This window comes from Hippoglossus stenolepis, chromosome 12 (genome assembly GCF_022539355.2).
Source record: "Hippoglossus stenolepis isolate QCI-W04-F060 chromosome 12, HSTE1.2, whole genome shotgun sequence".
Taxonomy (NCBI): Eukaryota; Metazoa; Chordata; class Actinopteri; order Pleuronectiformes; family Pleuronectidae; genus Hippoglossus; species Hippoglossus stenolepis.
In genome coordinates, this window is record NC_061494.1 from 23,128,723 (window position 1) to 23,153,843 (window position 25,121).

Consider the following 25,121-nt stretch of genomic DNA (forward strand, 5'->3'; position numbering starts at 1 on the left):
CACTAATTGCTGACGTTGTGTTTGAAAGTCAATAATCTGAAGCTAAACTAACAACTCCCCGTCCACAGCTGGTTCCACACCCACACTGTCTCTATTAGTCGTCCCTGCTCCGCTTCACTATCTCCCTCTGTCTCAAGCAGTGGAACATGTTTGCCCTAATTGTCGACTTTATTACACGTTTCGCCGTCTTATTAACGTTGCCACGGCGTCAATCTCAGCCCGAGTCGGTTTCTTTTCCACTCGGCTTGGCATATTTGGAGGCCTGGTAATAAAACATTCCTGCACGCCGGTTTTTTGATAGTGAGAGAAGCGAGCGTGGAGCTTTTTAACACATGTTCACTTTGAAAACAATAGTGTTTTTTTTTGCATTTTGCATAATCTGAATATATTTTCTGGCTCTGGGTTTGTTGAAAGTCAAGTTAATTGCTTCCTTTTTGTCTCTCTCATGAGCAAGAGTGTGAGTGTGTGTGTGTGTCTGCGCGCACACACACATGCATATGTGTCTGTGTTCATGAATGTAGCTAATATATCAACCTCTACCAGATTTATCTTGTGGCCTTTGAGTAGGTGCGTTTGCACACAACACGTTTGCATTATTTTGTGCGTGTTTGGTCACAATAATCCCAGAGCAGCTGTGAAACCCTGAATCAGCTTCTGAATAAAAGCTTGAGAGCAGATCTGAGTGGCAGGTGGAAGCTCACAGAATTAAAAAGATGAGAGCAAACTGATCTCTGACATTGTTTTTTAAAGTCAGTACTTTGAAGTTTGATCAACATGATCACAAGTAGTCGTTGAATAAACCCAAAGATAATTGCTCGTCGAGGCTGAATGCACGTTTCTCTCTGTCGTGACAGAATAACGCTGAGGAGCTGCGAGCAGAGCGGCTGCGCAGGGCAACAGAAAGACTGCGCAGCCCGGTCGTCTTCAACAAGGACTCTGCCGTCCGCAAAACCCAGCTGAAGTCCTTCAGCCAGTATGTGGAGAGCAGACCAGGTGAGTGACTATACAACACAAACACGTATGCAGTGAATAAACAATGCATAGACTATTTACCCAGGGAGGTTTGTTTGCACACAGCAACTCTTAACTCACACAACATGCAGGTTCTGAAAACACTACATCATTATTTACCTGTTCCCCGGCTGCTGCTTTGGAACCAGCTTCTGGAAGAAACTCCTCCTCTTACCAAAAGATATTAAACTCTCAGGTTGTTTGTTGCAACAGGAGAATTTTCTCATTTAAATAACATTTATATGCAAAGACAGATCACTGACAACTTAGTATGAATTCCTTTACATCTATGTGCATTTTACCTTGAACTATAAAGGAGATTATTGACACTGGTTCATCTGCTCATCCCTCCAGAGATGAAGAGGCAGAAGTCTGTTTCTGAGGATCTGAAGAAGGCTGAAGAGGACAGAGGTTCACCGACAGAGATTGATATTCGCAGACCATTTGAAGAAGAGGTTCGTTCTGTTCTTTTCCTATTTAACAAAAGTCCCCGAAACATTAACCTTTTTCAACCAAGGGGAACCTGGTGCTAATGCTGGTTCGGAGATGGTTCTGGAAAACTTTTTAACAACCAGTTTGCTTTTCCCTGAGCTAGATCCACATCATTATGTCAAAGTATAAAGTCACTTTATGAGTCTCTGATTTCCCAGCACAGTATCAACTGGTTCAGGAGGAAGGGGGGGGTGCTACTGCAACATGTGACATCAAAGTCTCTGCTTCGATATCCTAGTACAACTCCTTTTCGTGAAGGCCTAATGAAGCCTGTGTAATTGACAGATGATCAAGTCTTTAGAAAACTGGCTAAATAAACGAGGGGAGTTTAGGAGGGGTCAGAAGGTCTCGTCACCTTCTTGGCCTTTTTTATTTCCTGCCCGTCAGCTCGCTCTGTCTCCGCCGTCTTGTCTTAGATAAATCTGTCAGAGAACTCGTCTCCCTGCTCCCTCGACTCTTCAATCTCCCTCCTCCTCTTCACCTTGTCCACCTCTCACACGCTCACACTCTCCGTCTCTTCTCTGCAGAGACATCTAAGTATTGATCTAACAGGCTGCCATTTTAATTATAACAATGGTAGATATCTGCTGCTCTGCCATTTAGAGGTGTATGTGTGTGTGTGTAAGTTGTGTGCCTTCGTGTCCTTCAAGTGCACACACACACATACACTCACACCCTCTTCTCAGCCCATGTTAGAACTTGTGCGTACAAAGCATGTGTCTCTATAAATGCTATTATTTCAGTGAGTGTGTGTGTGTGTGAGTGTGTGTGTGTGTGTGTGTGGTGTGTGTTCTGCTGGAGACCAAGGGGTGAATCTCTCTTCCCAGGCAGCCATCTCCTACCCTCGACCCTGCACCCTCCACCCCGGTCCCATGCGCACACACACTCTCACACACACCCTCCTCCTCCCAGTGCCTGGGCCCCAGGGTTAATGGGTGTTCAACCTTTCCATTATCCCGATCAGCCAAGAATTACCTGCTGAATGATGTTTGCATTAATATAATATATATGGTAATTTCCCTCCTCTTAATTACGGCTGGGCTGAGCGCGGCAAGGGGAGTGGGCTGATCATGTGTAAAATTGATTTGCCAAGGAAAAATATGGTGATAGAGCGAGAGCGCGCAAGGAGGGGGAGGACTGGGGGAGCAGAGGGGCTGCTGGGAATCAGCGCACACATACACACACTTGCACAAATCACATGTGCACAGAGTTGCACAGATGCACACACTCACACACTGGAAAGAGTACAGGGGGAAAGTGCTGGCCTGGGTGGAATAAAAACTTTCTCCTGCTCACTAGTTCCTCTTCCCATTAAGAAAAAACGAAGTGCATCAGCAGTAAAATGGAGATATTTTTCGGATGCATCCTCAGTGGTGAATTTGAATAAACATTTTCCTCACTCACAGGAGCATCTCCGGGGAATAGCAAGTAGCCGAGAGACAGAGGTGACCGGGGGTCTGAGGGGAGTGTGTATTAAGTGCTTATTTTACAGAGTGATGTGGGTCCAGGTATGTTGAGTAATGGAGCGGCTGAATGAACGACTCACTTAAATGAGACATTTAACAAACAACATGAGTCAACTATAAAATGTGAAGTTAGCTGTTCAACATAAAATCACTAAACTGATGATCGCCTGCTGGAGAAACCGTTAATATTGATTCTGGATTAAATATTGGAGGTTTTACATGGACAATAAGATGAATCTGATCTTTGGACCATAACTTATTAAGCAGTGATTAATCGATCATCACTGTTCTGTGAGTGAGATCACTTCATGTCTGTGAAGCAACTTGTTCAGATGTCACTGCTGCATCATTTACCGCTCCCTCCTTTCATTGTTATTATTATTATTATTATTATTATGAATATTGGAGCATTCATATTTATTAATTTCCTTAATTACACCAGCAAATAATTGAAGCGAACAGATGACACATTCCTAAACAAATCAATATACACATTCTTAAATAAAAACTGGATTTAATCTGAGATGGAGGAAACCGGTGTTTTAATTTTGTGTGAATATTCACACGTATATGTCTCCATTCACATTCCTCAGATTTAGAGCTTTGCTGCTCTTTAAACAAACAATAAAACTCTGCAGCTATAAAGTGGTTTTTGAAGATGTGAGAAAACAAGAGGCAGCAACAGTTTGTCTCCGACTGTTTGTGTCACTCGTCCTGAAATTAAACTCTTTTTCTTTTTGTCTTATGTTGGGAAAGATTTTTGCTCTGGACATTTTCACCCTCCTCCTCCTCCTCCGCCGCTTCACTTCTTCTCTTGTCATTTGTTTTTCATCCTTTTATTTCTTCAGTACCTCCATCACCCTTTTGCTTCACATTCCATCTCTGTATTTCTCCATTCTCCCAACTCCCAATATTCTGTTTCATCCCTCCATCCCTTTTTTCCTCTGTTTAATGCTATATCGCGCTACTCCTCCTTTTCTCTCATAACCGTTCTCTCTCTCTCTCTCTCTCTCTCTCTCTCTCTCTCTCTCTCTCTCTCTCTCTCTCTCTCTCTGGTTGACAGAAGGCGTTCAAAGACACCAGTCAGTATGTGGTTGGGGAGCTGTCTGCACTGGAGAGCGAGCAGAGGCACATAGACGCCCGAGCTGCTCGCGTGGAGAAGAGGCTGCGCTATCTCATGGACACAGGTACCCCAAGCCCAATTACACTGGAAAAACAGTTTTGGCAAATTGAGCGTACGCACGCACATACACACGCATGTACACTTGGGGAGTTTGTGTGTGTACGTGTTTATGTGTGCGTTTGTGTAGAGAGAGAGAGAGAGAGAGAATCTTTGAAGCCCCCTCCACCACCTCTCTCTCGCTCCCTTCCTCCCTCTCGGTTGAATGTTGAGCGACGGAGCGCTGGGTGGATATGAAAGGAGGGGATGGAGGGTGGGGGGGGGGTGGTAAAGGGAGGAGGCGGAGGTGGAGAAGGGAGGGGAAGGATGGGTGGGGAGGGTGGTAGAGGGGAGTGTGTCTCGGGGATGGGAGAAGAAGGGAGACCTCTCTGGGCTGGGGTGATAAGGGAGCCCTTCATGGGGGAAACGATAACTGGGTGCGATAGCGGAGCCCCAGCTGAAGTCTCCGCTGCAGCCGTTTGCCAGCCGCGGCCCCAGCCAGCCAGCCAACCTCCACACTATTGAACAGTGCGCTCAGCCATGCACAGCTACACACACACACACACACACACACACACACACACACACACCCTCCTTCCCCTAGTACATATCTGGCCTTCATTGATATGCTGTATAAGGAAAGACGGGGGTGAGTTAAAGGGAGGAGAGGGAGAAGCAAAGAAATGTTTAAAAAAAAAAAAAAAAATGAGGCAACACAACATGAGCACTGACACAGTTCACAAATCCACAACAGACACACACAAACGCTTACACACCCGTGCATACAGAGTGCAATCTGGTTTGGCGTGCAGAGCCGGATTCGGAAGGTTTTTATTTAAGATTTGGCTGCGGGTAAAGCCTTGTTAAGACATGAGACAGAGTGCCGAGCCAAAAAGAGGGGCCTTGGCTCCGTTAAGTCCCTAACTGAAATTGGAGAATAGCATCCCGTTCCTCACCCAAGAATGCTGTTGGAAAAAAAAAAAAAAAAGAAAATCCATGGTCCCAAGAAGTGTTAAATGTTTGCAAATGTCCCGAAAGTGTAGGTGCAGTATTTGCTGTAGTAATTTAGCAGCAGCTGTCATGCTCTTTCTGATATATCAGCACCTAACGCGGCGGATTTATCCCCCAAAATCCTGAAAGAGCAACACAGGGGAGGATATGGAGGTTTTTTTAGAAAAGAGAACTGGGGCGGTGGGATTTGCGCTCACCTCCTCCATCCCATTTGGGTGCTGATATCGAGACTATCTCTCCTCTGTTTGTTGTGTTCGCTTTCCTGTCTTTTTTTTTGTTGTTGTTGTTGTTGCCTCCCTCCCTGCCTCTGTGCCCTCTCCCCCTGTCGGAGCACATGGCATTGTGTCAATCTGAAGGGCTGTTTTTTTTTTTTACTCCTTCTTCTTCTTCTTCACCCACTGATAAAGCCGGTGCTAGCCAGCAAGACGCCAGGCTATTTACCTCCAAACACTTTCTACCATAAAGATTTCTCTTCCCATATATATATATATATATTTATACACCTGTGGTTCCAAGAAAAATGTGATTCACCTGAAAAGGAAGAGGGTGACAACAGCGAAGGTGAGGACAAAATACACGATATCACAAAAAGACATTCACCTCAGTCCTTTGTGTTGTGAAGGAGTGAGGAATGAAATTGAGAAAATGTGGTTTCCACATCAACACAAGTCAACACAATGACTTCTGGGGTGTGTAGCATAACATGTATTCTTTGTGGGTTATATAGTGTGTGTTGAATGTGTTTACCACTTAAATATCAGTATTTATAAAACCCTCAAACTGGAACTACTCCCACTGTGGCACTGGCAGTTTGTGCCTCGTGATGTCGAGCACATTTCTCACTTCCTGAAAATCTCTCTGTATCTCCTTTTGCAGCACATGTCCCAGAGACTCGTCCAATACTTTATGGATTGAGCCTTTAGGCCTCGAGGTCTGGAGGCATCAGAGCGAGATGTGCCAGTGACAGGTGGTCACTAGAGTAACCTTTATCACCTCCGTGGCTGAGGTCACCTTTCTGTACGCTGTCATAGATGAGAGATATTTATTTCCTCTGAACCCTGGATGTCTGATTGAAGTTGTGTCTGATTGGCTGTTCCAGTATTGATCCATCACATCTGACTGGTGCCTGTACTTTATACTAGGGGACATGGTGAGAAATGACCACCAGCTATTTATTTTTCTCTTTTCTTTGCCATCCTCGTGTTGACTGGAGGTCATTTTATTTCCCGATGTTTTTTAAATAGTAATGTTCCCAACAGCAAACTGCTCAGAAGTCTTTACCTGCTTCTCAGATCTGGTGCTGCTTTGTCTACAAGTTTCACAATTCAGCAGAAAACAGGCGTGTTTCAACTCAACTGTGATGTTCTGACACTCTCACTATCCACCGTCTGTCTCGTGCAACCACGATGTGTCAGAGGAAATTTGATTGAGCATGCAGGTTTCTTTTTGTTGGCGCCTTGGTTCATAAACAAACGTAGTTCTTCAGAGAGCAGCCTGAGTTTCACTGATGCGTCATCACTTCTGACTGAAGTTAAAATAAACACACTCAGAACCTCTCACACAAGCTACTGTTAAATTCGACATGAGAACATCTACAAGTGGATCTTCTCTGTGACAACTTCCTAAAGAAAAGGAAGTAAAATGTGACACAAACTTCCAGTTTTTTTTAATAAAGCTGTGATCTCAGATGTAGATAATAAGATAAGCTTCAAGAGGTTTAATTTATTTTTAGATTTGTGTGCTTCACTGACCCATATTAACAGATTTAGCCATGTTTTTAATAAAGTGAATGTGTAGCTCCGACCCAGAGCCGTGTGCAGACTCTCCTGAGCCGGGTAGAGGTGCATACGATCATATGATCCCGACCTGTTGAGGTATGTTTGGGTGAACTCAGTGTTGCTGTGGTGCTGTGGTCGTGCACAGCGCTGCAGGACTCATGGGCAGATGTGAACAGACAGACCGGCTGACCCATGAGTGATTGTTCATCTCTCTGCTCCACCAGCAGAAAGCCTGGGAAGATCCACTGTGCTCTGCTGGTCCTCAACACGCCTTCTCTTTCACATCACATGCTTTTGCAACCTTTCCTTCCTCCCCCCCCCATCTCTATTTACTCTGGTCTTTGTTTCCCTCAAGGAATCAGGTCTTTAATCATCTTATGTATTTATTCTCCTTCTTTTAAGTAACTTATCCCGCCACTTTCTCTCCTCACTTTTGTTTCCTCTTTCCTTTTACGCCTCGCTGTGTCTTTCTCGATCCTCTCTGCTTCTCTGCATCTCTTTTTATTTCCCCTCTTCCCTTTTATCCCTGTGAATCTCTCCGTCTCCCTCCCTTCTCTCCCCCCTCGCTCTCCCTTGTCTCCCTCCACTTTCCCACCCGCCCCCCTCTCTCCCTTGGTTTGGGCACAATGCAGCTTTCTGCAGCATTTTCTATTACGCCACGGCCCTCCCCAGATGAATCCAAAGTAATTGGGGTGGTTAATTTATTTACTCAGAGGCAGTTCACAGCACATTAAATAATAGAGATAATTGAACAAGAATTGTCAAGTGTCTTCTGATATCAGACACATTACAGGAGGGAGTGTGCATAAAACTCCATTTCTATGCCCCCATTGTTTATGGTAATTAAGTACACAGATTTATTCCTTGGTTGCCTTCCAAGCTTATGGCAAGCGCCATTGTTGTCTTCTATTAATATGTAATCAGTAAATAGTTTAATTTTCTAATCTGCGGTTGGAGAATTCACTTTCTAACAACTCTTAATTACTGCTGGGCTCTAATGAGTCTCGCCATGCTGACGCAGCCAGCCAATCAGAGGCCAGGCTCGAGTCGGGGGGGAATTTGAATTCCTGCGACGCCCCCCCTCGACTAATGAACTTGTTATTCTTGCACCACCGGGAGCACTGTCCTTCACACACGCAACATTAGGAGAACATTCACGTCCGGCAACCGACTTTACATACCAGAGTTTATGGATTTTATGGGAAGATTATCAGCACATTAAACAGAAGCTGAGTATTCATTACATATATATCATTCATAATGAGAAGAATATTTGTATTTACTTGTGTCTTTACAGGAAGTTGTGAAACTTTTTAAAGTATCTATACAACACAGTGCTCAAAGAAAAGATCGCAGAGCTTATTTTATTTAATGGTGTCGTAAATATTTTATTTCTATTCAGATGTTCAGTAGAGTTAAGATACCATTCATCATTTCTGTGTTTCCACTGATACATGAAATGCGTCTGACCTTGGCATTGTTGTGTTTCTAAAGCTATTGTTGCGCAGAAAAAACGTATCAAACTCTCCGTATTGAAAATTCAGCTCTAAGCATTCAAATGCATCATGTAGCCTTTGGAGAAAATCCCCGTTTCCCCTGTTTGAATACATCTCAGCCACCCCCTACCTGGCCTCTGCACCTATTTACACACACCTCCCATTTCAAATAGCTATATAACCTGCAACAATGGACGCAATTATCCAAATAATGGCACTTAGCCGCGCCGCCGAGCTGCCCCTCACCTACTGCGCATTTGATAAGAGATAAACAAGCAGTGAGGAGAGAGAGGAGAGAATGAGTTTTAGCTCCCCCAGATTAACATATGTTTAAAAATTGCACTCGAAGCCGATAAGATTGACACACGGGGTTTTTTTTTTTTATGGCGCGCGTTCCTTTAATCTGCCTTTGTGTCTGCGAGTCGACGAGAGGAGAATGGCACAAGGAGGGATCCAGCAAGGGCTTAATGTACTTTGCACATGCGGCCTATACTGTTCAGTATCTGAGAGAGGGACGGAACAGACTGTCAATGCCTTCACACTGGGAAGAGCCACTTGCCACTTTGACTCGCCCGTGTGATGATGTGGACGATTGCAGGACGTGAACGGCTTGAATGTCAACCACTGGCTCTAAACGCCTGCAGGCACATTTCTATCCACCTTATTGTTCTGTTGTTAGTCCTGTTTGCTAATGTCGATGATTCAAAGGTTTAAGATCACTTCTCTCTTCAGTAAGTTTCTGGTGGCTTTTTCTTTGCAGCATTTCTAAAATCATTCTCATATTTGAGAAGTTGAAATCTACCGGCGTCAACTTCTTCTCTTCCTTTTAAAGCTCGAGTCCAGGCTGGTCATGTTTTTTCACATTTCCTCCAGATCCTCTTCGTCTTGTCGTCGCACTAATGGCGGTGGTGTGCAGGCATCATTGTCGCCGAGTGCGTGTGTTATGTTTATATATCCTCAGCATCAAGTGAGCCGGCTTCTCACTCTTTTTTTCCCACGTCTGTCGTCCTAATCCAGCATTGTGGCAGCATCAGCTTATAGTTTGACTAAAGATTTAAGCTGCGCTACGTGAGTGTCATAGGGACGCACACGCACGCACACATACGCACACACCGAGCCCTGCCTTGTCCCGTTGCAGCAACACAAACAGCGCGTGCAGCTTTAAGTATATTATCAGGACCAGTTCTTTTACAAACGTATTGCTGGAGAAGCTTAACATTAATTATTGTAACTTTGGGCAGATTACATCCGTGCCCGCCTTGTAAGCACAGGCAGACTCATCTTGACCTCCTATACGAGAGCTTAAAGACACAAGAATGGCATTTTACCAACTTTAATGGGATAACCAGTCTAATCTTTCAGCACTGAGAGAAGAAAAAGTGTTTAGACCATAATACCCTCCCCAGTTCACACACTGAAAGATTGAGGGGACAGAGGTTTTGGTGTCATCTTTAATCTGTATTTACTTTATTGTTCAGGTGCAACATTAAGACACTGTTCCTCTGTTGTATTTTGTTGGTCTTCTTCCTCTTTTGAAAATAAGTCGGGTAACGTTTGAGTTTCACACACGACCACTCCTCCTCCTCCTCCTCCTCCCAAGTCTTCTAATGAAAGAGACACAGGCTACGCTTACAGCCAGGCCGCTCTGTGGCTTGTGATTGAAATTGTTGAGCAGGGAGATTGCAACTATTGTTTATCCAGAATCACAGACCCAGTTGTTATAAGCTAAGCTCGTGGCAACTTAGATAGACACAGCCAAACGAAGATGCGCTCCTGTTTCCAAGCCTTTGGTCATTTTCTTGTTGTGGTTGTTGTCAGGGTTACGAAAAGAGCACTCACTTTCAATCGAAGGGTTTTGTGTTTAGAGCTCAGTGGAATGTGTTTGTGGTCATCTTGAATTCACTTCAGGAGCAAATGCACCGTTCTCCCCTATAGGGAAGGAATGAAATCTGGGGATCACTCCTTTAAAACCCATTGCCTTTTTCTTGCCTTTGAGGGGACAAAACAAAGGATTTGAGCTTTTTGTTTTGTGTGAAATTGTGTGTGTGTGTGTGTGTGTTGTGTGTGTGTGAGCCTGCCTGTGTGTGTGACTCCAAGGTTCAACTGGGTCAGAACACAGATTAAACCCCCTACCCTCTGCCCAACACACACACACACACACACACACACACACATATATATAAATACTCTTTTTCCTGCTGTTGCTCTCAATGACTTCGACCATTTTAATGTTTGAGCAGCAAAACAATTTAATTACTCCTCTTACGAGGGCGCTGCACGAGAAGCCCCCCCCGGTCTTGCACAGTGACACCACCCTCTCTCCCAGATGTGCTCCGCTTCATTCTTTTTCTTTTTTTTTGGCCTTCTCTTCTCTTCTTCTTCTTTTTCCAGCTCGGTGTCAGCCTTTCATACATTCTTTAACAGTGGGGATGAAAGGGGGATTTTTAGGAAGATTAGGGAACGGGATCCTCTAGGCATTGTCTGAGAATCTTCAGATAAAACGAGCTGGGTGGATGGAGTCAATGGGAGGGAGGCAGGGAGGGAGGGAGGGAGGGAGGGGGAGTGAGGGAAGGGGGGAGCTGCTCGCCACAGCCCAGAGACGTGCAAGTAAAATGAGTTTAAAAACTAGGGCGGGAATTATTCCTGGCAATCTCTCCCGTTGTGCTTCTTTTTGTTGTTGTCATACTTGTTTCTCCTCAATTCCTCTAAATCAGTTGTACTTTTTGTTCCAGACACGTCTTCTCTCCTTAAGGTAGCATAGTACGTTGAGCGGTCCGCTAGCTATCAGAGGTTTTTGCACACGGCTCTGTGCGGAGGCAGCTGCAGTGACACCGACTGCACATCTCAAACTCCAAGGAAACTAGAAAGTATAAGAATAACTGTGCGTCCACGGTGTGTCCGCAGCTGTCCGCGTCCACGAGGGAGTATAATTGAGGCCTTAGCCTGCCAGCGATAGGGCCGATTAACATTTTCAGCAGAGGGGTGAGTAAGTGGGGAAGGTGGGTTGGGGGGTGCTGTTGGAGAGAATTGGGAGGTGGACAATGGCCGCTTATGATAATCTGCTCTTTATTGGAGCATCCCGCCAATGCTTTCATCAGCCGCCTCTCTGCCTGGGACCCCATGCAGCAGCCGGTCCAACAAACCCTGCGTCAAGCTGCCAAACACATAGTCACACACACACACACACACAAACACTAATTATACAAGTTCCACATTAACAAACAAAGTGAATATGTTCATGCACACACCCACAGAGGGCCGTTACCGCACAGTGACGAACACAACTACACAAACCGAAGCTGCAGCTGCTTCGTTTCCGTCTTATTTTGATTTTATATTCGTCTCAAGAGTTAAATGTAAGTTTTGAAGTGAAGCTGTCACGTTTTAATCCACCTGTTCGTCTCCACCTCTGCTTATATGTTCTGGTTTGTCTGTTATTGTTTTACTTCATTTTTTACAAAATTTGAATGGAGTTTTAAGTTGAAATCTAAAAGGAAACTATCCGCACTAAGCTCGGAGTCTTTGGAGATATTTTAAAAAAATGTTTGTTGTTTGTTTTTATTCCAACTGATAATTATTTATCTTACAAACTGCAGCCGAATGAGATAATTGAATCTCAACCTTGCAGTCAATTAATCAAGGCTTTCTTATGCTAACGGCGGTGGTAGCACTCCACAGTGCAGGTTAATGACAGAGGTTTGGCCAGTAATTACACCATTCACTTGCTAACACAGCTGCTCGCCATGCTACTGTTGTCATCAAACCCCCCCCCACCCACCCCACCACCACCACCACCTCTCTCTCCCATACACACTCCTCCCTATTTCCCATTGTAATGAGCACTCCAGGCTACAAATACCAACAGCTGTCTTTCCCAATACATTTCCATTTAAATATCTATTTAAACACAGCAACTTTGCATTTGTGTATTGAATCAAAGCCGGACCAGGCCCAGTGGCATTAACAGCCTGGTGTTGGTGTCAGTTTGTAATGTAACGCTATTCCACCCTGAAAGGGATGTGGGGATTCGACACATTCACAAGCATAGCAGATCCAGTGTATATTAGAGTGTATATTAAATAGACTTAATTCTTTGTTATTTGTGCCGATTAGAATAATACAGGAAGTTGCTTTTTTTTTTTAATTAGATAAAGACGTTTTGTTGATATGTCGGTAAGTGAAGATGACTTGTTGTCCTCTAAGAAGAGACAGAGGGAGAACGGGTGAAGATGGAAAGGATGAAATGATTGTGTAACAGAGAGAGAGAGAGACGAGGGTGGGGGGGGGCAGCACAGAGAGATGTAAGAAGGATGACTAATGTTGTTAGCAGAGCCATTACTGGTCCACAGATTAATTCATTAAGCAAATTCATCGTTCACCTCCCCTCGGCCTCCTGTCACAAGGCGTGTAATATGACACCCCTCAAATTTGTTCTAACATCTACCCCAGGGGGGGTCGACCTCCCCCTCTCGCACACACACGCTCACACACACGCACACACGCACACACACACACACACACACACACACACACACACACACACACACCACACACACACACACACACCCTCCTTCTCCTCATTGCTAATGGAGCAGGCGGAGCCACTCATGCTAAAAAGATTTCAGCTGTCTGTCAGCAGGTTGAGGGGGGGTCCTCCACTGGGGGTTATCAGTTCTCTCTCTCTCTCTCTCTCTCTCTCTCTCTCTCTCTCTCTCTCTCTCTCTCTCTCTCTCTCACATTCTCACACTTTTTCATTCAGAAATGTCTTTACTCTCTTCCCTCTGCTCTCCTTTACAAGTCAATGTCACTGTTTGATCACATAAGTGTGAATGATTCTTTCAAAACAGTGAAACTCGAGTATGTTCGTACCTGATGATACTCACCTGGAATTTATGCACCATCAAATATAAAAAATATTTTTCACAGAACTGAGATTATTTTAAAAAGTCAGAATTCTTATATATTTATCAGAATCCGATTTATTGTCCATTTTTAAAAGAATTTGCTTGAAACATTACAAACATTTTACTAGAGGGGAAATATGAAGCAAATTAAAATATGATAAGTCGAAGAAAAGGATAAAGTCAGGAACCTAATGTGAAAGAGCAATAAGAGAAAAGCTAAATAATAAAATAAAAGATCTGAATCTCTACAATAAATAAACCTCAACAAGATCATTTGACATTTACATTTGAATTAAATATCGAAATATCTTATTTAATTTAATTTACCACTAACCACACATTAATTTCCTGCTCTGGGGACTTGACAGTCTTGGTCTTTTATTTTTAAAAATAATTATTAGTATTATTAGTACAAAATAATCAGAATCCCATCTCTACTGTACCAGTGTGTATTCCCTTACAGCAAATTAAATCAGATGTTAGTGTTAAGCTGTTCCTCCATTAACACTGTCAACAGGTACTGAGGTTTACACTACCACTAAATCAACTTGTGTTTCTCCGCCCCTCTAAGCCCCCCAAATGGTTCACACCTCGGTGTGTGTGTAAACACATACTCAGGGAACTAAACCACCTGGCTTAACCTTAGCTTAGCCCCACCGAGCCCGGGCTTATCTACAAGTTTCAACAGTGATTTCATAATACAGCTTTTAGCTCTGTAGCTGCATGTGGCAGAGGAAGGAGACGCTGTTCGGCCTGAACTCATAGATCTGAGATGATGAATCACAATCTGGATATGATGTGAAGTCGGCATTCACTTGTTATGACAAACTGTTCCTCACGTTGTTTAGGTTTCTCGTTGGCTGTTTTATTTATTACCAGTTGACCAGTCGGGATCATTTTCTATATTGTGATACATTTTTTACTTGTCAGGGTGGTTAGAGGTGTTTTTTGTTAACTTCTGTTACTGTTGTTTTTCATTTATAAAAGTTACTCTTCATATAACTGTGGAAATTTAGGTTAACACGACATTTATAACATTGATACTTTGGTAAATCTATTTGACCAAATTTTACCTATTTCATTTTACTTCTGAATTGTTGAGTTGTGTATTTTTGTCTTGGCTTGTTGTTAATATCGCTACACACACTGTTGTGATACTGAGCAAGAAATGACTGATCACATGAGGTGTTTTTGTTAAATTATTGTTCTGTAGCGTTTAAATTCTGCAAATATAGTTTTTGCAGCAATCAGAGCCGATCAGGTGACACAATCCTGCTCAGACTTTACTACACAATGTTTACCATCCTGAGCAGGATCCAGCTAGATGGCAATGTAGAGCCCCTGTTCACGGGCTCCCAGCGAGCTGCACTGGTGATGTAACTCCCTCCTGCTCCCCTCCACTCTGGCCACACTCAAGCAGTCGGAGGAGAAAACGAACCCCGGGCCTAACAAATACATGAAGGTTTGGTTTAACTAAATCCCACAGATAATGGCCACTGTGTCAAAGACTAAAGATAGCGGGAGGGTGGTGGTGGTGGTGGTGGTGGTGGTGGTGGATGGAGGGGGATTACTCTGGCGTTTTGCATCAGTTGCTTTCTGCTGGGTGGCCCTGCTTGTCAAAAAAAAAAAAAGAAGGGAGAGACGGAGGGAAAGAGAGAAAAGCATTTAACGCGGCACATTGAGAAGAAGAGGGCTCTTAATGCCATCAAAGCAAGGGGAGAAATCAGCCATTAATTTATTCTGGCCCTCTCACGCGCACGCACATACACACACATGCACACACACACATACACACCCAACACACATGCACACACGCCCCTTCTCTTGTTTCCTCCAACTGTTGATAATTTTAGTAACATCTGGTCCAGGCTTGGAAGCCAACCTGGACCAAGGTTGACAAAATGTGATCCCTTTGTGTGTCTGTGTGTGTGTGTGTGTGTCGTGTGTGTGTGTGTGTGTGTGTGTGTGTGTCTGTGTGTGTGTGTGTGCGTGCACTCCTTAAATGATTTCTGTGAGGATTGAATTATAGCCCTGACGTGAGGAGAAATTTTCTCCCTCAGATTCAGGAAGATGACTGGCTATTCATTGGCTGATAAGAACTGATGAAGAGGTTAATAAGCTACACACCCAGGTCATCATAGGCTTTTTACTGGGCTGCAGAGGAGAATGGAGGACGATGAGGAGGAGGTCTGCGTGTGTGTGTGGGGGGTTGTAAGTGAGGGGGTGCATCTCTTAAATATCTGTAGTCTGTACTTTAGACGTAGTTCCCTCGAAGTTCCCTCTGTCTCACTGAATTAGTAAAATACTGACTTTCATGCGAGTGAGTCTGTGTCTTTTACTCAGATCGTTGAAGTAGTAAATCAAAACAACAGCAGCAGCAACAATTCCCTTATTTATAAATGTTTTTTATTTAATCTCAGAAGCCGGCAACATTTATATGAATTGTTATTTTACGTGTGTTCCTATTGGAACAGTGCGTGTAGGTAAAGATAAACGGGTATAATATATTTAAGTACAGAAGTATTATTAAGAAAGAGAAGATTGTTTTAATTGCTCACATTGAAACTTCCTAAACCAGGAAGGTTCCACTAAGTCCATGAAATAAGAAAGTTTAAAATATACAAGCAGAGACGGGAACATGTATATGAGCCACAGTGTGTGGAGGTATCTCTTGGTTTCTGTACACAGCTGTTACCATACATACATACAATACACAGTAATAAACACCATCTCTGGTTTAATTCTTGTAAATTGTTCTGGTAGAATATCATTCAGTATAATGTTTCAATTAAATTTATCATTTAATCTTTAAACAAGTAATTTAAACCTATTTAAATCAAGGTTTTTGTTTCATATTTTAAAGCGAGAATAGAGAAGTTTTTGTGTTAACTTGTTACTATGAAGAAACAGTTAATTGCACAATGTAAGGACTAATGATCAATAACACTTATTTGATTCACAATCTAAATAATAAAGAAATTTATCCGACCAATGATTTCACAAAACAATTCAGGCTTGATTGATGCCACAAAGGAAAAATCCTCAACCGAACAACCGAAACGAGAGTGAACCACAGTCGGGCCTGTTGAGACACTGACAGCCAATAAAAACTTCATGGATCTTTTATAGCTGAATTAATTGTAAGGTGGAAGTATTTTTTTGTTTCACACCGAGCCTGTTCTTGTTGTCATTCACAAACAACGCTCAGGCTACTTTTTTTTCCCCACAATCCTCCTGTGTAACCTGAGGCTAGAGGCAAGCACCCCCACTGAGCAGAAAACAAAACACTCAAACAGAAAAACAGACTAATCTGTCTTTTCCTCACTCGGTCCTTCCCCCTACTTCTGTCAAGTTTGATTTAACGGCCTTGTGGCAACTTGTTGCACCGCCTCAACAGATCATATAGTTGGAAACAAAACAGCAGTGAAAGATTTTGAACAAATTCATCGTGGTAATACAATTCACTGTTCTGCTGTAATTATGTGTTTCGTGAAAAGATCAACTTTAGCGTGACCGGTAACAGGAAATGCTTTTAGGAGGATTTGGTGAACACCAGCACGAGCGGCTCCGGTGTACGTGAATGGTCTCGTGATCAGCGTCGCAGGTTTGTTAGTGTAAACGTAGATTACTACCGATACAGAGCTAAAATGGTTGTGTTAACAGAGATTATTTCAAAATGAAAAATATATTAGTATGGATGTAGCCTCAGTCATTTAGGACTGAATCTCGAGCAGGTTTCAGGTTTCTACCTGCTGCAGCTTTCACAGTATTAAAAGCGAACTCTCCCTTAATGGCTGATCCCTAACATGTTAAATGTTAAAGTGGGAGCAGAGGAGGAAGGTGAGTCGTCTTCAAATGAGCTTTAACAGGTGGAGCCGGGGATGTTTTCCCAGTGAGCATCACCGCTGGTGTTGAGGTGATTGATTGAAGAAGCTCTCCCACTTTGTGTTGGAAGACTGAGGCGTAATAGAAGCCAGCCCCCAAAGGTCCAAGCAAAGGCTCTCATCCTGGAAAATAGAAAAAGCCTTCAAGCAGGACCCTAGCATGGGGTCTCTCCTCTCTCCTCTCCCCCTTCATACCTCCTCTTGTCCCAGAGCTAATAGGGAGGCACCGGGCGCCTTTCCTGCTCCCTATCACCCACTCACCTTAATAATAAAAGAGAGCCCCCTGTAGAAAGGAGCTAGCATGAGCTGGTGAAGATCACGCTGTTAATAGGATGATGCCTTTTTGCCTTTTGTCATGAGATTATGAACGGGGATAGCCTCTCCTCTCCGCTCCTCCACTCTTCTTTACTCCACGGCTACAGGCGTCCTGGAGGGCCCCGTTGAGCTGGAGTGGAGACAGGCGTAACCAAGGCTTTGTTCCTCTGCTTGTATGGTAAAAGGCTCGCTAATGAAATACCTTTTAGGGGGTATCGGCAGGTGAGCTCCCCAATCAGGCGTTTCAGCAAAAACACACACAGGCGTTCGTACGCTCACATATTCTCTGTCTCCTCTCATCTGCCCCCTCTTGCTATATTAATTACCTGAAGTGCTCTGGCTTCGCAAAAAGCTCTCAATTCTGCTGCTCTCCTCCTTCATCGTACACGACAGCCACAACGGCCTCAGCAAGCCGAAAGGTTGTGTGTGTGTTGGGAGGAGGAGGGGGGGGGGGCAACAGAAAAGAGAAGATGATAATGGCAGTAATGAACATGGGTGACAATAATGAGAAAGGTAATTGAGAAATGGTGCATGGCAGGCCCCCTGATTTTCCTTTTCCAGCCCCAAGCTAAGTGGGGACAGGTTGAAAATCATCTTATTTAGTGCTCAGTTAAATGGTTCTTGTAGAGCGTTAGCGAGAGCAGGGATTTCTGACGCTAAAGCTAAAGCGAGCTGACAAGCCATGGAGCGATGATACAGCGGCCTAATGGGTTAGGGAGTGTTTAAAGTGTCATAGCCTGTGATTTTTCCCTCTTTCTTTTAATTTCTCATTGACGTTAAGTGGCGTGGTCCAAACAGTGTGTGCTGTAACTCTCAGGATTATAGTTAAACACCTCGGTGCTTCACTGCTGTTCTTTTCTTTCCAGTCGGCTGCAGTCGCTTTGATTGTTTTCTACTCTCTGTGTTTTCTGTACCTACTGTATGGATGCGAGAAATCACTCCCTGCAGGGCCGTGCATGCATCAAAGACTCGCTTTTTGATCATCCAGCGTGTCTGTGTGTATTCTGCTTCCATCTTATGAGTCCCTGGTACATTTTTTGTGTGTGTGTGTGTGTGTGTGTCTGTTGTCTACCATTCTCTTATGTGTGCGACTCTTTGCTCCTGGCCTTCTCACCCAGGCTGCGATAGAGACAGGGCGGTCTGGGCTCTAACAGACAGAGGCTGCCTCCACCAGCCCTTAGTCTGCCACTCTCTGATAATGTTTATTGATTTGTGGCAAAAACACAATTTGATGGAGTGGGGGGGAGGCAGTGGAGGGAGATAGGGGAGGGGGGGGGTTGTATTTGTGTGATTGTCACAGCTTGGCTGGTTCTGCCAGACGAAGAAACACTCCAGGAATGGTGCTTGTTTTTCTCCATCTGACCCCAGTTTAGACACTTTATATAATAGTCAATTAAAGACTCAAAACACACACGATGAGAAATGGGATTTTTACTGGCTCAAGATGGGGCAGAGGTGGTAACATCGGATCATGTGAACTCCGCCTACACCTGACTCATCAAACATCATGTACAAGCTACGTATTTAAGGAGTTTTATTAATTACATGAACTGAAATGTTCGGCCTTTTGTTAAGAACTACTACTGCTGGACGGAATGTCCTGGTTGTGAAACGAGTAAAAGAAAGCGCTTTTATGCTATAATTGATTTTAAACATCTTTGAAATGTAAACTGACACAAAAGCTTTTTATTTTGTAGATAATTTGAAGCTGAAGAGGGAAGTTAATGCCGTTAATAACATCTTTCTCCCTGTGTACTGTGTCGATTGGATACAGCATCACCACATCAGCCTGATGCACTGAGTGCAGATTGTCAGGAAATAGTGTTTTCCATGAAGACACAACCGTCAGAGCTTTGCTGTGAGTTGGACGAGGAGAGAGAGAGAGAGAGAGAGAGAAGAGAGAGAGAGAGTAAGAGAGAGAGAGATGACTTCTCTAATGCAAATACACTCTTCATTTCTCTGTACGTGCAACAGACAGTGTGTGTTTGTGCAGAGCGAAGCCCCCTAATATGAACATTTCATCTACACAGTCAGTCTATTATGTGAACTCTGTTTGCCCGAGCCCCCCCCCCCCCTTAACCTCTGCAGAGTAGGAATGAGAAGTGTCGGGATGTTCGTCTACTGTTAGCTCTGAGGTCAAATGTGTTTACCCAGGGGTGGGTGGGTGTGTGTGTGTGTGTACGGTGGATAGTGGTATCCCTCTGTAAGTGTTATTACAGAGGGAAGGAGGTTTTTTCAGCCACTATACTTGAACAAATAGAAAAGCTTTGATTATCACCTCCACCAAGGAGGTAAATCACCCATGTCTCTTCAAACACCCTGAGCCTCTGGTCTCAACGTGGTGCAGAGATGAGACCGGGGAATCCTGGACGATCTCCACGTTATATAATGTAGTAAATCAGACGTATTTAGGAATGTCTGGCCCTGGTGAAGTTACTCCCTCTGCTCTGGTTGACTGTGGAAACCAAACTCATTATACAGAATCATACATAATTGATTGTGCAGCTCTGCATGTTGTGCTGTTTCGTTTCCTGTCAACATACAGACTGAAAGATGGAGCTCAGTAATACACTCAGTAATTAGAAACAAATAATTATGCACCCCCATGTTCATGGAAAAGACCCATTCCCTTTGCCGCCAAACTCTCGGTCTCAGCCCACTCCTGCTTCTCCTGCTCACTCCCGTACCTCCACCTCTTTGTAAGTGGCAAAGCAAGCAGTGGTTGACAAATGACACCGGTGGAAAAGCCAGTCATTATGCCTCAGTGTGAGAGGAGAGTTTCTCCCTCTCTCCCTTTTCTTTCTTTCTTCTTATTTTACTTTTATTCTTTTGCCGTCCAGGGGGAGGGAGAGAGGTGAGTGTGAATCGGTTAATGTGTTCCATTCAGCAGACATTATACACAGGTTCAATAAAGCAGGAATCTGCTCTATATGCTGGGACCATTGTGCCATTGAGAGCAGCTAAAAAGGCCTCGTACGAGCCTCCCTGGAGAGAAACAGCCCTCAGCACCACTCCAGGAGAGAGACCAATAGAAGAGGGAGAGAGCAGGAGAACTCGCATGTGCAATGTTGAGTAAAGATTGGGGCCGTTGGAGGTTTGATTCTTACAAATATCACAGGTGTTGTAATGTTGCCGAGTTGGGAATTGAGTCGACATTTCTCTGAATAAGAGCCGCAACTGCAAAAATGCGATTCTGGGGTTTTTTTGGACGAGGGAAATTTGGTTTGACAGATTTTTAGCATGAATGAAAGTATCCTGCAGGTTTTAGATTATCGGAGCAGAATTTACGAGGAGTCCAACCTTTCCTTTCCACAAGCCACACACTCAGTCTCTCTCTGCCTCCTTCCTAACGAGACACTCCTCTACTCACATTAATTAAATCAAGTCTTCAGTAGGTTACTTACGCACAATTCCCCCCCCTCCAGTCCTCGCCATAGACCCCTCTGATTAGGCCGGCCCCTGTCATGCATATTCACGTCGCCGCAGTGACAGCCTTTTAACAAGCTCTTACCTAATCACAGGAAACAATGTTCATCCTGTTCTTTTTATTCCTTCTTTTCTCATTTCCTTTCATGCGTCTTTGGCTTTCATCTTCCCTGATCCCTGCTGATATCAGACGGGGCTTGACGGTCGGATGGAGAGAGAGAGAGAGAGAGAGAGAGAGAGAGAGAGAGAGAGAGAGAGAGAGAGAGAGAGAGAGAGAGAGAGAGAGAGGCACAAGTGCGGCTGGTCCCTAAATAAACTGCAATTCAGAAAGTGAAGAAGAGAAGTTGGGCTCTATCTCCTCCCTTTCCCTCCCCCTCGTCTCTCTCCTCCCCCTCGTCTTTTTAACATGTCTGATAGACAAATTGGATTAGCAGCTATTGGATTAAATGGCAAAATGGTGGGATCAGAAATGAGATGAATGTGCCGTGATCGCAGCTTTTAATGTGTCCCTCTGTCTGTCTCATTCGTTTTGCCCTGTTTTCCAAACTCGTCCCATCAAGACACCAACAGAAGAAGTTTCTCTGGGGAAAACAAACGTTTCCTGCAAATCCAGTTACCAGATTTCACAATAAGGGAACAAATGTAGTTTGAAAGAGGCCAGATGGTCTTTGACTAATGTTCAGATGATCAAAGTACCTGCAACTTGGTGCTGAAGCACTTGGTAGATTTAGCAATTAGCTCAATTAGCTCAAATCTATTGAAAACATAGTTTATATCTATTTTTCATTTTCGATTATGATGATTTCTTTATTTTTCTCTGTTTCTTTGTGAATTAACTACCTTCGGTTTGAACTGTTGCTCCGACAGAACCAATTAACATCTTGACGTGTGGGAGATTACGATGGGAATTTTCTCAATCAGTCAATTGAAAACACAGTCATATCAATCAATATTTAGCAACTACACCTTCCATGTTTTTAGTCCGAGCATAGCAACAGTACAGACTTAATTAAAAACCAGTGCAGGCCAGCAGCAGCAGCAGCAGTTTGACCACCTCAGGGTGCGTTTCATTATTCCTATCTACACCGTACGGAGCAGTGGCCGTGATAACTATCTTAATCTTATTTGGCTACAAAGGGTTCACTCTGTTTTATTTCTTTATTTTTTTCCTCTTTTCTCTCTGGATGTATAGAAAACACAGATTGACCAATCCAGACCAGTTTTAAGGAATAACAGCCTCCCTCCACGCAGCTCGGTGCACGTCACTGAGTCCTGCTTGTGTTTGTGTGTGAGACAGAGAGAGTGAAATAAGAGAAGGCAATCTGATTGAGGGGTTGTCGGGATGTGTGTATCACTTGTATCTTGCCTGTGTGTGTGTGTGTGTGTGTGTGTGTCTGGGTTGATTGCATCTTGTGTTTCTCACCAGTGCAGCCACATTGATAGCTGAGGTAGCACTAAACATGATATTAATGACGATAAGGTTTCCTGCAGGTAGGGAAACCCAGTGTATCTCCATCAGACATATTTCACTAATCCTTCTGATGTCCTGATCAAACATTGTACTCGTGCCAAATTCACCGCTCCGGTCTCTGTAGATTTTGGCCCGTTTTCCGCTCTGCCCTACTCTGTGTCGAGCACCGAGAAATGGCGTGTAAGGCAAAGCAGCGAGACCCAGAATGCAACCTGCCAAACCGCCAGATGCTTTGATCCAAGATGGCCCCCTGAGAGCCAGCATGGATCCACGGTGTCGCGGAGCCAAGGCTGGATTCAGACACAGTGTCAGTGCTGCCTGCCAGAGGATATTTACACCATTTGTCTTCATACAAAACAGTGTTCAGCACTTCTCTGTTGTTGTCACTCACAGCACATGTCATTTACCATTACAATACGTTGATGGGACACTGTGTCGTCCCAGTGAGAATCAAACACCCGACGCTACATTAGAGCCTTAATTAATACAGCTCTTCAGAACCTATGGTGTGTATTGGGAGTAAAGCCAATGAGCTGATTTAAATTATGGAGTTATTAGTGTTGAATTTGTTTCATTGCTATGTGTTATAACTTTATTTTATTATTATAATCATTGTTTTGATTGCAATTTAATTACATTTTGGTTTTTTGGATTGTTTCAAATTTAATGCGCGAGAAAATTCAGGTGGTTATTTCTCGCTATTTTCCAATATTTTAGAGACTGAATAATTTCTTAATATTACCGGTATTTAATTTAAATTTAAATGCACTGTCTCCAGATCCTCATCTTTGCTGATTGTCAACTGTAAAATCAGTTTCATTTAATTTCATTGTGTAGTAAAGAGTCGTGGCTCCCAATCATAGATAAATAAATGTTAAACTGATTATCCGGACACAGCCAGGTAGTATCTGGAGGTCAGAGGTCAACCCTGGAGAGCTGCAGTGAAGGGGAGGAGGATGCTCAGCAGCTGTCATGCGTCCTGCGTCACTCATCCTGCCTCCATCCCTCCTTCCTCCTCTCTTTCTCAGCTTTTAAATCGCTCACCTGCTTGCCCTTATTCCCTCCTCCAGTTTTCCCATTTCCCCCCTCTGTCCATCTCCTGTTCATCTCCCCCCCCTCTCTCCTAACTTCCATTCTCTCCTCCTCCCTCCCGTCCTCTATCCTTCCTCTCCTACCTTTCCTATGACCTTCCTGCCTTTCCATTCCATCTCTCCTCCTATTCTCCCCTCTCTCCTTTCATAGAATGTGGCCGGTGGTTGGCTGGTGGCTGCTGGCTGGCTAGCGGTGGGGGATAGAGCTTTATAATCCCTCCTCGTCTTCTAGCCCGCCTCGCCACAATGTCACAGGAGCTTAATATTTGCCATTATTATTTGCTTGTTTTATTTGACTTCGAGGCAGCACAATGACCTGTCAGCGCCGGCTTTATCCCCCCTCCGAGTGTCGTCCATTTCAAAGTTGACTACAGTAATCCACGAGCCCCTGATTCCACTAAATCCTGAAGCTTTCTTTCATTCGCACATTCTTTTTTTTTTTCCTCCCCTCGCTCTCCGTCCTCCTCCCCGCTCCACCCTCCTAAATGAAATTACATACATCTGCCGGCTCAGAGTATCACAAATGTCCACACACTCACCGGTGTCAGCGTACACATCCACGCGCCTGCCTTTTGTCGCCAATGACGCAGTGGCCCAATGCTCCGTCTCCTCTGCCTGTGTGTGTGTGTGTGTGTCTGGTGTGTGTGTCTGTGTGTGTGTGTGTGTGTTTGACAGACAAATACACCTTTCCCTTTCTTTCCTCATTAATTTCTCTCTCAGATTGTGATCATGTTCAGCTGCTCAAAAACCACAGAATCTGTCATTTATTTTTTCTGCGTGTGTGTGTGTGTTTGACAGTCGCATCCAGAAAGTGTCACAATAAAAGCATCGGTATAATGAGCTTAAAACCATCATCATAGATATTTAAATCCATCAGAAAGAACAAGTGTAGAAGCCACTTTTTTTTCTTTTTTTTTTCAATTCGTTTGGGAATCATTTTCTTCATATTAAAAACATATGAAAAAACGTACATTATCAACATCTGGCACACGTGTTTTTCTTCCCCTGTGCAGCTCAGCGGCGCCTTTTCCCGATTATTTAGAGGAGCGCCAGTTAATGAGTGGTATGAAATGTCATCTTAGTGTTAATTCTGTTATGAGGCCTGTCGTAGCTTCGCGGCTATTAAACCTTCCTCTTGAGAATGGGAGTAAAAAAAAAAAAACCCGGCGAGAGATAATAACATAAGCCTTAAGACGATCTTTCATCTTACGTCCTCTGTTTTCATCCATTTCTTCTCCTCACAGACGTACTGAGTGTCAGATTAATGCTGCTGCGCCTGTTTAACTGGCCTCCAGTGCCACAAAGCTTATTTCCCAAATCTGGACATAAACAGCGCTAAGTGAACGGACCGCGCCGGACGGCATGAGCACAACAACATGAGCCCCTCAAAGGAAGTGGTATTTCAGAGCAAAACAGAACATGTTTTATTATAATATTATTTAATCTACATGACAAATTTGACTTACAGCACTAATTTTCTCTTCTGGTCGTCCTGATAATCTCAAAAATAAAATGTAATGTATGTTTGATCTGGAAAAACTCCACTGATCATTTATCAAGTGTAATATTCTGTTGGTTTTTAGATTTGACTGTTAATAATCACATGACTTTATCAAT

At 43.8% G+C, this 25,121-nt stretch overlaps 1 protein-coding gene across 8 annotated transcripts in view; it reads left to right on the plus strand.

Moving 5' to 3' along the window:
- Positions 1–25,121, plus strand: part of ehbp1 (EH domain binding protein 1) — a 126,406-nt gene that overhangs the window by 89,598 nt on the left and 11,687 nt on the right. For 7 of the 8 annotated variants that reach the window (XM_035172478.2, XM_035172474.2, XM_047342322.1 and 4 more), the window contains 3 exons: positions 855–993; positions 1,366–1,466; positions 4,033–4,156. In XM_035172478.2, the coding sequence (XP_035028369.2) occupies positions 855–993; positions 1,366–1,466; positions 4,033–4,156 (364 nt within the window). The remainder of the gene's footprint in view (positions 1–854; positions 994–1,365; positions 1,467–4,032; positions 4,157–25,121) is intronic. The other variant, XM_035172479.2, reaches the window with a different exon arrangement.